General features: G+C 41.8%; 1 protein-coding gene across 3 annotated transcripts; it reads right to left on the bottom strand.

Annotated features, from left to right (window-relative positions):
- Positions 1–942: 942 nt before the first annotated feature.
- On the bottom strand, positions 943–14,216 carry RB195_024338 (uncharacterized protein; the record flags this gene model as incomplete). 3 transcript variants are annotated; one of them, XM_064212070.1, is made up of 8 exons in its annotated part: positions 943–1,161; positions 6,192–6,301; positions 6,623–6,647; positions 11,748–11,879; positions 12,287–12,372; positions 12,498–12,700; positions 12,775–12,989; positions 13,067–13,300. In XM_064212070.1, the coding sequence occupies 8 exons, from the start codon at positions 13,298–13,300 to the stop codon at positions 943–945; spliced, it is 1,224 nt and encodes a 407-aa protein (XP_064067950.1). The 3 variants fall into 3 exon arrangements, with proteins under 3 accessions (XP_064067950.1, XP_064067951.1, XP_064067952.1); XM_064212069.1 differs by lacking the exons at positions 943–1,161; positions 6,192–6,301; positions 6,623–6,647; ... (1 more) ...; positions 12,775–12,989; positions 13,067–13,300 and adding an exon at positions 13,748–13,859 and having other exon boundaries at positions 11,616–11,879; XM_064212071.1 differs by lacking the exons at positions 943–1,161; positions 6,192–6,301; positions 6,623–6,647; ... (3 more) ...; positions 12,775–12,989; positions 13,067–13,300 and adding exons at positions 13,556–13,685; positions 13,748–13,873; positions 14,074–14,216.
- Between the last annotated feature and the right edge of the window lie 132 nt (positions 14,217–14,348).

Here is a 14,348-nt window from a genome sequence, read left to right on the forward strand (position 1 = left end):
TATTCTGGGGCAGGTGACAGTCGTCATTGATAACTCTGTTCACTGGATCCTCTCCCCGGAGCACATCAGCTCGATAAATCATTCAAAGACCATGTCCACAATGACAATCACGACTACTTACGAAACGCCATCGGACAACGCTTTGTCAACGATAGTTTAGTTAATGAAATTCTAAAAAAAAACATTTTCAACCTGTCTTTATAATCGAAGGACTAATCACTTACACTGTTTTGCAAATTTGGAAGTAAACATTCATAAACGGTATACATAAACATTTATTTATCCTCACTAACACATGACAGAAACTAACTTGCCTTATCAAGGCCAACATACGTGGTTATATAACTTTCGACAATGGTGAGAATGTAGAGTGCTTGCCTGTCTGATGAATGGCAATGGTTCGGCTTTTTTGATTTTCGTTACACATAGACAAACAAACAGATAAATATAAACACACGGACTAACCGCGTTATTATATAGCATGATCGGCCAGGACGGAAGCCAGCTTGCTCATCGCGCGTTGCTTCTTCGCGATGTTTAATAAGTCGGTCCAGGATAATCTACCCCAAAACCTTGTACATAACATGTAGCAAACAGTTTCCTCGATAGTTCTTCGGGTCTGTAACGCATAACATCTTGTGGAGGGGAATTATGATAGTGTGTCTCCACGAGTCAGGTATCCTTTCGTCTATCCATATTGAGCAGATGATGTCTGTCATCCCACGAATCCCAGACGGAGGAAAATATTTCAGCATTTCTGGCGGTTCCTCGTCAACTGCATGTGTCGGTTTATGAACGTGCTCGAGTTCAGGAGCTCACAGTGCTTGCCGATTCAGTTCTTAAAGTGTTTCCTCCAAATTAGAAGGGTTGGTTCACCGACAGCCACTTCACTGGCAGTGTTGAGGACCGGAGAACATCTTTTCATCTTGGCGCTATACTGGTTTAATAAAGCATAGGCTTCTTGTCCTCCCAGGCCTTTTCAAACTCCTCCCCTCTTAACGTCCACTCATTATCGCGGTCTTGTTGCAAATGACGACTAAACTTCCTTCTCAACCGCTTTTCATTGTTGAAATCACCTGTGCTGCGGGCGACCCATACAGAGTTGTACGTGGATCTTGTCTCCGCAAATGCAAAGGCAAAATTCTTTTGCAGCATTAGAACCTAGAATGTTTCCCTTACAGCATCCTAGATGCACTTTGTAAGGACATACGCAACGCTGAGCTTTCTCCTGGTCCGTACTTCAACATGAATAGACCCACTTTGGTGAAACTTCGTTCTGCACTCTTTGTCTTTTACACCTGCAATGTCGATTTTCGGATGAAGAGGAACTCCTCGGTTTCTCTTGTGGAACCGTGTAGTGAAGCTGAGGAGAACTGGGCGGTGGTCACCAATATCCGACGTGCGCTCCGCTGGACAATACCATTTTCCTAGCACATCGGAATGTTGTTCACTTCCCACCTTCGCATTTGCGTCAATTTAGACAATGACTACCCGACTTCATCGCAGAAGGCGTCCTTACTGTTGTCCTCAGCGATTTTCGTAGGCGCGTGGGCACTTACGATTCAGAGACTTTCCTTTCATCAGCATCAGCGCAGTAAATAGTGTGTTCTCTAACACAGATGACGGACCGATCTCTGTTATGTGTTTCCTGCAGAGCAGCAAACGGCACACATACATAAATCGTAAAAGCTGGGCAGGGCGGTTCGTTAGAGTTCATTCGACAGTGTTCAGCTCCTTACCGTGCCGAAACGAATGGTTGTTGCCAAAGATATAAAGAAGTATTAATTATGGCTTTGATTCCCAAGAAGTGAGTTCCAAAAGAAATGAGGTTCGAAAGAAATATGACAATGCTAGAGAACTCAATTTAAACACGGCAAGAAAAGAAGAATCGAATGCGAAAGTTTTTTAAACGTCTGATCTTAGCATTACTTCAGAAGGGTGTAGAACTGATCGCATCCATAAGATCAACCCTGAATAAATGAGGAAGCGAACGGCATCCTTGGTATTGGACAACGCTCACCATTCTTCCATTAAAAAGCTTTTATCTTTTTTAGTGCTCTGCAAAGACTTCGTTTGTTCGTTTGCTAGTTTTTACTATCATTTAGGTCTACTACTCCACTCCATGTGTTTTCTTTCTGTTCAATAACACAAAGCTACCATTTCATTTTTTTTTTACCATTTTAAGCGAAAAACTGGTAAAAGTGTTCACAAACTTTAAAACAGGTAAAATTAGATTATTGTACGTGTGGGAAGCCTTCGCATTCTTCTTTTGGTCCTCTTAAATTGAGTTTCCAAACACTATCACATAATAATATGATCATCATGCTATATAATAAAGCGCTTAGTATGTGTGTGTGCGTGTGTGTGGGTGTGTGTGTGTTTGTGTGTGTCTGTGTGTGTCTGTTTGTCACGAAAAAACCCATAATGATACAAAACTCAGCACGATGTGCCGAACCATAGTCATACAACTGATAGGCGAGCACTCCACTGGACCACTTCCCAGAGTTATTATCTGATGTATGTTGGCCTTGATAAGACAAGTTTGTTCCTGTTATATGTTAATGAGGATAAATAAACTTTTATGTGAATGAATACTTCCAGATTTGCAAACTATCATGCTATATAATAACGGGTTTATTCTGTCACGTGTGTGCGTCTGTGTATGTGTGTGTCTCAGTCAATATATTTCAAAAAGAGAGGGAGACAGATACCATGGCGTCGGTTTGGTGTTCTGGAGCCCCAGCGCGGTAAAATTGGATGAGACGGATCCTACGGCGTCGAATTCGTGTCGCCGAGCCAGATAGCTGTAAAATGGGGTGGGACAGGTCCCACAGGGTCCGAACGGTGCGCCATAACCAGAAAGGTATAGAGTAGGGAAAGACGGATTCCACTGCGTCGGAGCGCCACCGCAGTAGTATGGGTTTCTAGGGTTCCTTCGCATATCTATTTCCCAGCATGTCTCCCTAATGCTGCTAACGTCCTTTCTTCAAAAGAGGAAATATGTGCAAACGGCTGCTCAAATACAATACATAGTAGCCAACAGCTTATGCGATCTGACGTAGAACGTTACTTTTATCACTACGACAGTGATATTCATGTAGGTCATTTCATGTAAACACATCGTTCTTTGCTGATAGTTGAGAATGGAGGAAACTCATACTTCGAATAATGTTTCAAAGATGTGGAGGTTTGAGAGAAGCGTACATGTAAAATCAAGTTTGATTGTTTTCCAAATATAGAAGTGACGCGTTTAAGGAGAGACCATGAAATCTTTCATCTATGCTCGAATTTTCGGGCAGAAAAATTTAAGAAAGCGTATATAATAGGGAATTCGTATGCGGTGGAGTGTAGCGATTAGGAGCGCCCTGGGACCCATGCTGGCACCACCCATCGCTGCAGTTTGCGATGGTCCCACCTTGGTTCCAACTGCTGCCTCCACCTACGCCGTTTCGAGCGCGTACGCAAATGCATTCTGCTTCATGTCGTTTTGATCCGACTATAACCAACGAAGGTTGGGGAAGCTTCGTTTGTTTCCAGGTCACGCATTTGTCGAAACGTATTTCTAGAAATATATTTGAAATCGCCAGCTCATTTGGTTTTGAATGGTATTTTTAAAACCTAATTTTCCCCACTGCCAAGGATTCCGACGGACTAATCCGTCGCGGTCGGATTTTGGGACAGTAGTAGCGGTGTTGTGCATTCTAGATGCAACCAAGAGCAAAACAAACAATAAAACTACTGGAAAAGGACTTCGTTAGGAGTACGTTATCTTATTCACAAAGCATTACGCAAAAAATAGTAAGAACTATAAAAAGCAAAAAGAAAGAGATTTGGTGAGGTTCTTGCACATTAAAAGGTGGCTCAGCCCACACCTCTATGCATCGAGTCATCCTGATGCAACACGTTTCACGCCGACTGTCAATAAAGAGGTGCTTATTCTGCCAAAATGTATGTATGCATATGCATTTACTTACGAAGAAAGTTAGATTGTTTGCTATTGATACAAATGGTGTCCAATAGCTGTCGAAGTCTTAATTAACTTTGTTTATTCAACCTAAAATAGCTTCTGAATGGAGGGCATGAACTAAGGAGAAAATGATTGTGTTTGGCTTGGCTCTCTACCGTAGAGATATGTCTTGTTTCTAAAACAAGTTAACTGTAAAAGAAATGTTGCACTGTGACTAAATAAGTGCCGTTCATCAGAAGCAAGATAAGAATGAGATTTTCTAGATGGTTGAATAATCGTGACACTTACGTAGCTTGCTTGAAGTTTTCTGCGATAGAGACGGTACTCGTCATATTCACATAATTCTGTGTTAGGAGTGCTAGAAGAAAAAAAAACAACCCCGAACAATGCTTCGAATGGCGTTTTGAAACTTGTCAGTAAAATAGCAAATTTTTCAAGAGAAGTTGAAAAAGACGTTTATCAGCGTCTTCTTCGTCTTCTCTCAAAGAACTAGCGATTCTACTGTATTTTACTCATTGCTTCAAACTCCTAGACTGAACCACAATTGCCAACACGGGATGCCATTAGCGAGACACTCACACTTTTAAGCTGTAGCAAACAGTCCAGAATTAGTAGTAATGCATCCACTTAGAAAGCAAGGCAGCAAACAAAATTATCAAAGTGACTGCACTTCCAAAAAAGAGAATATTATGCTTCAGAGCCACCTCACGCTTCAACGCCGTTGCTTTCTATCAATACATATCAAACAGAGATCATCATTAATCACCGTTGAAAGTTACCAGTTTTTTCGGCAGTACAGCGAGGTGGGAGAGTGAGGGGAGAGGTGGAGGCAGGAATGATCATAAGGCCCAGAGCTGCAGATCACTTGCCGACAGTCAACCGCCAAAAATACATACATTGTGATATACACTGCGGATTCCTTATGACATACTCTCATTCCCTATGCAAACGTCGAAATGGTCAGTCGTGGCGGTATTCCTCCTTACATATAGCTAGTCAAGGACGCTACCTTATTCTTTACCCCATCATTACTAAATTCTGAACTGAAGGTCGTGAGCTAAGGAGAAAACGATTATGTTTGGCTTCGCTACAAAACCTTTTTTCTAAACAAGTTACCTGTGAAGGAAACTTTGCACTGTGACTAGATAAGAGTCATTTTCAAAACTAAAGTAAAAAAGTTTTAGATGGTCAAATAAACTTGACACTCCAAGACCCACATACACGTTGAGATAAAAATGTGGAATATGGGGTCACATACCAATATTCCTATTATTCAAAGTTTATATCTTTTTAACCGATTTGTTCCTTTTCTCTACCTTTTCTATCTTTCTCTGCATCTAACCATATACTACTTTTTAAGGGTTTCTTATTCATTTTATGAAAGAGAGATTGTTTGGCATAAGATTGCAGTGAGCTCTCCGCCCACAGTTTTATGTTTCATGGCAGTCCATCTCATCCTGTTTACTCTACTTTAGATCCTCTGAGATCTAGACGAGAAATGTTAGTTTTTTTTTTTAATTTGCATTCTGGTTCTGGTTTAAAGGCATTACCCCACGAATCTGAGGCGGTACGGATTTCAGGTGGAGTATTCGTATACGAGATCGTAGATTATGGGGAGGTGGGTGACTCCGTCCATTTCTTGTTGATTGGGGTGAAAAAAAAGGCCCGGAAGATGCGGCGTGTGCACGTGGCTGGTGCGCTCCAATCGAACTCATTGTAGGAAATAGCGCGCCGTAACGCTCGAAGCTCGTTTTTTACGGCAATTAGGAAGAAATGGACGGAATTACCCCCCCCCCCCCCTCTTTAATCTACGATCCCGTATACGAATACTCCTCCTGAAATCCGTACCAGCTCAGATTCGTGGGGTGATGCTTTTAAAGTTCAAACTGAACTGAGTAAGATTTGGAATGGTGAAGAAAAGTATGGTACTGGGTATGTGAGACATTCCGTCAAAGAAAAAAAAACTAGTAAAAAGCAGTGTTTCGCACCAAACATTTTGTGGAATATCTGAGTGGTTGAAAAAGTCCCATTAATTGATGCAAAACAATTTTAAAGTGTTCGAGGTTTACGATCAGTGGGGTTGTAACAAGAGGCGTGTAAATCTTCTTACTAATGTGAAGTTCTGGATAATTTAGATCGGAAATAGGTCTCCATTTTCATCTTGGAGAAGTTCAAATTAATAACTATGAAACTGAAGAAGAAATAGAAAGAAAAAGAAACTGACCAAACATTCTGTGACTCGCATGGATCCATTTGTACTGTTTCGTTCAGCTTTAGTAATAAGGCCTCCATACTTGGCACTGAGATGTAGTGCTGCAGTAGTGAAAGCTACTGCTAGAAAAGAGACGTTTACATCCGAAATGGTTGTTTACAAAAAGCGAAACCATGTTTGTTGTTGTCAAATTAAAAGAGATGTCTAGGAATTGAAATACGTATACGTATAGAAAAGATAACAATATGCTGAAGCAGAACTTAAAACCTTGAAATGCGACAATGTTTGCAGTCAAACAAGGAGGCTCAACTTCCCTCCATTCTTTAAAAAAAACCCTTAACATGCGAGGACCATCAAATACTAGCCAGATTTGATGAAGGCAGTCACAACACCACATTGACCTCGCTTGAGTCTTTCGTTTAGTTTGTCAATAAACAACGAACCTAGCGTTTCATCGTACAGAGAGAGCTATGTAATCAATGTACTACGGTGGCGACTCTCTTTATTAAGAAAAACGATGAGTGATGATAAAATATTACAAGACAAACACTAGTCTTATCTTCACTGATATAAGTAAAAACGCTAGCTAACATAGAGCACAGAAATAAGGCAACATTTTGTTGCAAGCCTAGGGAATTTATCAAAGAAATAAGATCTTTTGAAATTTGCAATGGAAAGGAACAGTCTACTTCTCATTTTTGCAAAACTACAACGGAATTATGAATAATATGGACAAAAAGGTAGCACGAGAAACAAGCAATCATTAGACTCTGCTAACATCAAACCCGCAACGTCTTTAAATCAAGTAACAATGTAATGATAGTCCCAGAATCTGTCCCTTACAGTAGCCCTGGCATCTTCTTTGGAAGCGACATATTATCGCATGATTCGAATTTTTTGCTTCTCCCCTTCTCCCCTTCATTGGAAAGTAAATTAAGAAAAGAAGCAGAACTCATCATAATAAGCAAGCTCTCGCTGTCGTCTTTCAGGGCGAACTTCTGACTCGGGAAAATTCGAAGACTGATAACGATTTTGCAATCTTGCATTTTGCAATAAATGGACGCCTAGGAAGTACACTGCAGCGACTTCGTACGGCCAATGTAATCATGCCTTGCTTCAATTACCACCCTAGAAACAGTTGAAGAGCAAAACCCTGAAGATGCAATGTTAAGATTATGCACATTTTCAGCAACAGATCCTAGACCGATAACTTAAGGTGAGCAGAATCGCACCAAGAAGATATCAAACACGTCTCAGAGAAACTTCTAAGAACTTTTGATTTTTTCTTCAGTCGGGTGGATTCCATGTCATTTCATTCGAGCAAGCTTAGACTCATCACATACGTTGACAGATGAACCTTCGATATTAAAAAGCACACACTTATACACCAACCTTGACAAAAACTAGTAAGCAGGCAAATTTCGAAGTAGGACATTAAGCACTTCTCAATACATTGGTGAGCTTAAGACAGAATACTTTAAGCTTCGAGTTGATCCGAACATTTCAACCTCACAATTGAGGACGGCACACCTCGGAAAAGATGTGAGTGACCGCGTCAAGCAAAAGTGCCGATTAAATAAAATGTATGTGTTGAAATTGTTGCATAAAATCTATCCGAAGTTCCATATTCTTCCTTGCTACAGAAATTTATGAAAAGACGGCCCTCTAAGAGAAAATCCATACAGAGGAAAGCCAGCTCTGTAAACTGGAGTGCATCATGTTCCAAGATTTATACTTAGGTTCCTTCAATTTAAATTCTGTCCTACTGAAAACCTTAGATAAAAAATCAACTTTCGGGTTAATCTAAAGATTTCAAACTTCCAGTTTACACACACACTGATGTTGCCCAGTTCTGAAGTCCTCTTTTTTCATTAGTTCACCAATTGGTTTAGATAGGTATGGTACTGGTGTCATTCAACTAGTAATTTCTAAAAAGATGCTGGTTCATTTTGACCGTTGCAGAGGTGTTGTTTCTTTCCCTTTGAAACTATGATTTTATGGTGCTGCTAGGTGCAAAACTTTCAGTTCTATGGGCCATTGCTGGAAGTGCGTGAATGAACAAGGAATTTTATCAGAAAAATCCAAATATGCATATTCTGATTATTTCTCGAAGTAATGCAGAGTGCAGTAAACGTAGTAAGTCTCCTGAGCTGGATGGTAACAGGTTGAGTTGACTGAAAGGTTGAAATGTCCACATCTCCTCGAAACTTAAACGTTTCTGCCTTAAGCTTTCCAGTGTGTAGCGTTCCCGGGTGCTAGTCTCCCAGGTACAGTTCCGGAGACTCACTGATGTGTGGGTCCCGTCAGGAACCGGCACCGGGATCCTAACACTTCAGGGAAAGCGATGTGTGCGGACAGTCAGGGCTAGAGATGATCCGCACGCGGTCATGGTGTACTTCCTGTGTATTCGACTGCATGCAGTACACGCTGAGTTATAATTTAGTCTTCATCCTACTCTCTCTCTCTATATATATATATATATATATATATATATACTACAATACTAAAGAGGCGGGGCCTAACCACTTACTACGGAACCGACAAGAACAAATCCCCGAACGTGTCAGCGAAGTCTGGACGCGGGAGCGTGTGCTCCGCCAGACGGCCTCGGGACGCCGGTTACCTCCAGCTCGTAGCAGCTCCTCCAGCTCCTTTTTGGCAAATGGTATTGCGCGAAGGTGGCACTGTTATTCGTGATCGATCGCATACGCTCCTCGAGTCCGTTCCGGTTGATAGGTGCTAGGAAACACGGAACGGCTCCTTTTATAGAGGCAAAAGTGGGTTGAGCGTAAAGCACGCGAAACGGAGGAAAGCTGTGGGACCTTTGTCGCGTCCGCGGCACGCGTCCTTTAGATGTGGTGAAAGGAGTCGCTTAAAATCCGCGACACAGTGTAGTGAGAAGTGCGTATTTTCCTACCTCAACATTTGCCTCTTTACTAGTTTTATTCAAGGTTGGTGTACTAGTACAGTAGAACTGTTAATTCTTCGACAGAAGAAAAAAAAACGAAAACGACGAAATACAAATCCGCGTCTTTTTCATCTTTTTTTCATAACACGCCTCAATTTGACCTACATTACAAGATCTATAGATCATTAGCTTGTGCGACTCTATCGAGTGGATATAATTAGGGCTCTTAAAACTTACGGCTATTACTTTTAGAAAAAAATTACCTGTGGCTATATTAACAGGGCTGAATCCATTGGACATTGGATGAAGTTAATTGCGTCTTAAGGATATATAATTAGTGTACGTAAATATAATGTTGGAAAATTTAAATTATAGTTACATTTTCGTAATATACAAGCTATTTCTAACATTTTGGCAGCTATGATTCTACGACTGCGAAGAGTTTGAAAAATTGACTCATGTAACATTTTTCAGCTCCATAAATGAGCGGCATTAGTAGCTTGGAATTCTTTCCCACAGATTCAGCAAGAAAACTATTTGTCGTGGGAAGTCCCGGTGGGTTGGGTTGTCCCACTGCTTTCTAGCTCAACAGAATTTCCAGTTTTTTTTTGCAGTAAAAGTTACAACTTCGGTGTTTTACACTACTCATTGCGATCTTTGGCAGTTCGTAATCACTAACAAATTAGGTTTGCATTCTTTCAGCACAACATAATAGGTAACAGTCTTTGTCTTGTTAATTGCTCCAATTTTCCTATAATATGTGTCAGCGGCGTTCAGTTTTGAACGCCGCTGTAGAGATGAAAACTTTTCATGGGCTTTTACAAAAGCCTATTTTTTGCGGTTTTCCGAAAATTTCTTCAAATATCAAGAGGATATATTTTTCAGGAGGAAGAAATCTAAATGATGCTGACTTCAAAAAATTCTGTGTCATTTCAATTTTTCATAACAGTCTTCGTCAACCAGGGTATTATCATATAGGCAGAGATGAAATCTTTTCACGTTTTTGACCAAAAAGCGTATTTTTTGCGATTTACTGAGGAATTCTTCAAATTTTAAGTGGATATGGTTCTTCAGGAGAAGCTCTATTGAATGGAGTTGATTTTGAAAAATTCTGTATAAATCATATTTTACCTGTCTCCGTCAAGTCTATTGAAGGGCATTATCACTAGACACAACGACTCACCAGATACCTTAGGCCACACATCGAGCTACAACTCACCGCATTGATTACTACACTTGAAAAGAATAGAATAACTACAGAAGGAAATGTTACACCTGCCGAGCCCTCAAAATCAAAATATTCACAGCCATGGAATTATAGCTGTTAAAGATATAACACTGTTCGCAATATACACTTTTGTTGGGATGTAGATTACGGATGTGTAACTATCATTTTACTTCTCGAGAAATATATTTGTTAATACGTAGCTGCTGGTAATTTTTTTTTCAAAAAGTGTTTCATTGGTAGTTTTTAGGAGTTCTAATAATATCCATGTCCGTTGTCCGTTCGACGGAACGGACATGCTTTAGCTGTGTATATCTAGGTCGGGAAATCAACATGATGACCCGAGCTGCGCAAAAGGAAACGAGCGGCATGGGGAGCGTTCAAGAGCATCGAGGATGTAGTGAAGAGGACCAAGAACATTCAGTTCCATGCTCACCTATTCAACACCATCTTTCTTTCTGCTTTGACCCACTCTTCAGAAACTGGAAAATGCGATCGGCGTCATAGAACGCGGCATTAAAAGTTGATGCTAGGAGTAACCCGCTTCACACAAGTGAAAGAAGGGATTCAAAGTTCACTCCTACGTCACCGATCGAAGATCAGAGGCGTCGCCGCGTTTGCCAAGGTAAGTAAAATGAGGTGGGCCGGATACGTGATACACTTTAACGACAACCGTTGGACCAGAGGTGAGCGACTGGGTTCCACGCGATATTAAGCGCACTACAGGAAGACAGCCCACCCAATGGTCAGATTTCTTCACGAATTCCTTCAAAAATAATTATGATGCTCTTCGTGTACCACGCGAAAGGAGGAACCACTGGGCGACTGTGGCACGCGATCATGACAAATGGAAGTATTACTGGTGTGCGCTTGAGCAAATCGATGAACCACGGGAGCATAGGTGATACAGGTGAATAATATCCAATCGATAGAGCTCAGGCTCACGAATCTAGAGATACATAGACTTTACAAGAGAAATGAAATTGAGGTATGTTATGAAAAAAGAAAAAGAAGCTGATCCACGTCTTTTATGCTTTCTGTCGAAGAACCGATGTACGTGCATTCTAATATCTAGGGTTCATTTGCGAACTGGAAACTGTAAACTGAAGCACATTATGTTGCAAGACATCTACTCAGATTTCTTCAATATAAAAGCTGTTCTGAAGCTTAACGAGGGTGCAAAGTAGAGAAGAAATGAAAGGAAAAGGAAGAAAAGTGAGATTTTCAATGTTTCCCTGTTCTAGTGCATGAACAAAGTTGGTCCGTCCACATATTATAAAAAGTTCACAAAATTCCGATACAGTTACTTAGTCGCGATTTTATTGGGTGTTCTGATAACTTCTGTCCCTGCGTATGTAAGGACAAACTGCAATTTTACACGATAATCAAAATCGCAAAACGAATGAGGAGTAATAAATAAACAATCTCGAATCACTGCCTTCAACAATTTCTTCAATAGTTCTGATGAAACGTAAAAGTTTCTCCTTCTTTCTCGACTATAACGCCAGGCAATGCTGAATTCCAATTCCTGTGTTTCGGCAAATACGCGGCGAGATTCTGCTCCATTCTAAATGAAAAGCCTGTTTTTGGATAGATCTCAATATGAGGAATATAATTATATGTAAGCTATTTTCCATTCCATGGCAATTTAAAGCGACAGTGCCCAACGATTTCGTACCGTCACTCACAGTCGATTTTTCCACTGTTCATACATTGCACTGTAGTTGACAATAGTTTTGGGACCTTCCTTTCTAAACTTTAGGCCTTTCTGTACCTTTCTCGAAAAGAAAGATCTAACAAGGAAGAAATTACTTGTTCCTAAAAGCTTGGAACAGGACAGGCAAAAGTTTCTAGTGACGATGACGTGGCCGACTTCATCACGGAAAACCCTGAACTCCCACTTACAGAGTGAAGGGAAGGGTTTTTGAAGTTTTGACTTCACATTGATGGTCTCAGTCCCTAAGACAAACTCACAAATTCATCTCTGTTCATCGTTCCATTGTAGACTGTACACTGCGATGACGAAAGAGAGGTTGTTTGAGTTAAGACTGCAGTGAGCTCTAAACAAACACTTCTATGTTTAATGATCCTCTGAGATCTAGACGAGAAATGTTAGTTTTTTTTTAGGATTTTGGTTCAAAGTTCAAACTGAACTAAGATTTGAGGAATGATGAAGAAAAGTCACCTTGATCAGCTTCATTACCTTGACTCCCGTTGATCTTCGAACTGGTCGAGCGGGCGCCAGTATTTCTTCCATTTGTCCCGATCGCGTGCCAGAATCGCCCAGCGGTTCCTCCTTTCGTGTGGGACATGAAGGGCATCACAATTTTCTTTGAAGAACTCCGTGAAGAAATCGGACGGCCGAGTCGGCGGTCTTCCTGTAGTGCGCTTAATATCGAACCCAGTCGCTCACGCCTCTGGTCTAACGATTGCCGTTAAAGTGCATCACGTGTCCGGCCCACCTTATTTCACTCTCCTTGGCAAACGCGGCGACGTCTCTAATCTTCAATCGCTGACGTAGGACAGAAAATCGAGTCCCGTCTCTCACTTGTATGAAGCGGGATACTCCTAGCATCACTCTCTCAACTGCGCGTTCAATGACGCTCACCGCGTTTTCTTCCTGCTTGCAAAATGCCCAGGTTTCCGAAGCATAGGTCAAAGCAGCAAGTGCGGAGGTCTTCAAAAGGTGGGCACGGAGTTGGGTGTTCATGGTCTTCTTCGCCACATCGATGCTTTCATACGCTCCCAACTGACCCCCGAGCAGAGCAGGAGGAGATGCTCCCAAGTCTCCTCCTGCTTTGCTCGGGGGTCAGGTCGTTCATCATGTTCAATTCCCGACCCAAAAGAACGTAGCTGGTACATTCGGACATGTTTGTTCCCATGAGCGTAAATGGAGCATCTGAGACCCATCCGTTCCGCATGAACATTGTCTTTTGCTGAATCAGCTAAAGACCGGTGCATCCACGTTTCGTCGAGATCGGCCAGCATTCATTCCGCTTGACTGATCCTAGATGTTATCAGAACGATGTCGTCAGCAAAGCGCAGATGGTGTCGCTGCCGGCAGTCAACCTTCACTCCCATGTCGTCCCATTCCAGCTTACGCATTGCTTTCTCAAGGGTGAATATTTTTGGTGAGATTCTATCCACGTGTCGGACCCCCCTCTTCACGTCAATGATAATATTCTTGTAAAATGGCAAAATTCTGGTCGTGAAATTACTATACAACTCTTGAAGTACCTTTATCTACTGAGCAGGGACGCCCTGGTTGTCCAAGGCTTCCATAACCGCTTCCGTCTCAACTGAGTCGAAGGCCTTCTTCAAGTCGATGAAGGTGAGAGAGACAGTTGATGAAGGCATCTTGTGCTCTCGTGACCTCGATGAGTTTCGAAACAGTGTGAATGTGGTCAATCGTGCTGAGTCCTTTTCAATACTCACTCGTATGGCTGTCCTTCATCCAAGAGTTTTTCAAACCCATTAAGGATCGCTCTTGTAAAGGGCTTGTAGATGACTGGCAGTAAGCAGATTGGACGATAGTTGACGATCTCATGTGAATCTCCCTTCCTATGCGACAACACGGTCTTCTTGGTCTTCCACTGTTTAGGAACCTTGCATCCCGACAGGTAGCTTGTAAAGATCCTTGCCACGGTGTTGATAAGTACTGGGAAAAGATCCTTCAGGTGTTCTTATCTTATTCTGCCGAGACCGGGTGTCGTACAGTTTCACAGCGACATGATAGCATGTCGTACTTCGAAAGGGAGAACCGTTGGAATGACATGTCCCTCTCCCTCAGATGGTGAGGAGGCAAATGGACATGGCTGTCGAAGAGATCAGAGTAGAAGTCGTAGATGATTTTCTCCATTCTCGATGCAATGGTTGTTCCCTTCGGGTTCCGGAGAGCAGTCATCCTTGTCTTGCGAATACGAAGTCTCGACGGGCATAGCGGATGCTTTTTCCTGCCTCAGCAGCCTCAGCCAGCACTTCTGCTCTTCTCTCTTTAAGGTTTAAGGTCTTCCCTTATCGCCTCTCTGCAAAGCCT

This window comes from Necator americanus, chromosome X (genome assembly GCF_031761385.1).
Source record: "Necator americanus strain Aroian chromosome X, whole genome shotgun sequence".
NCBI classification, from domain to species: Eukaryota; Metazoa; Nematoda; class Chromadorea; order Rhabditida; family Ancylostomatidae; genus Necator; species Necator americanus.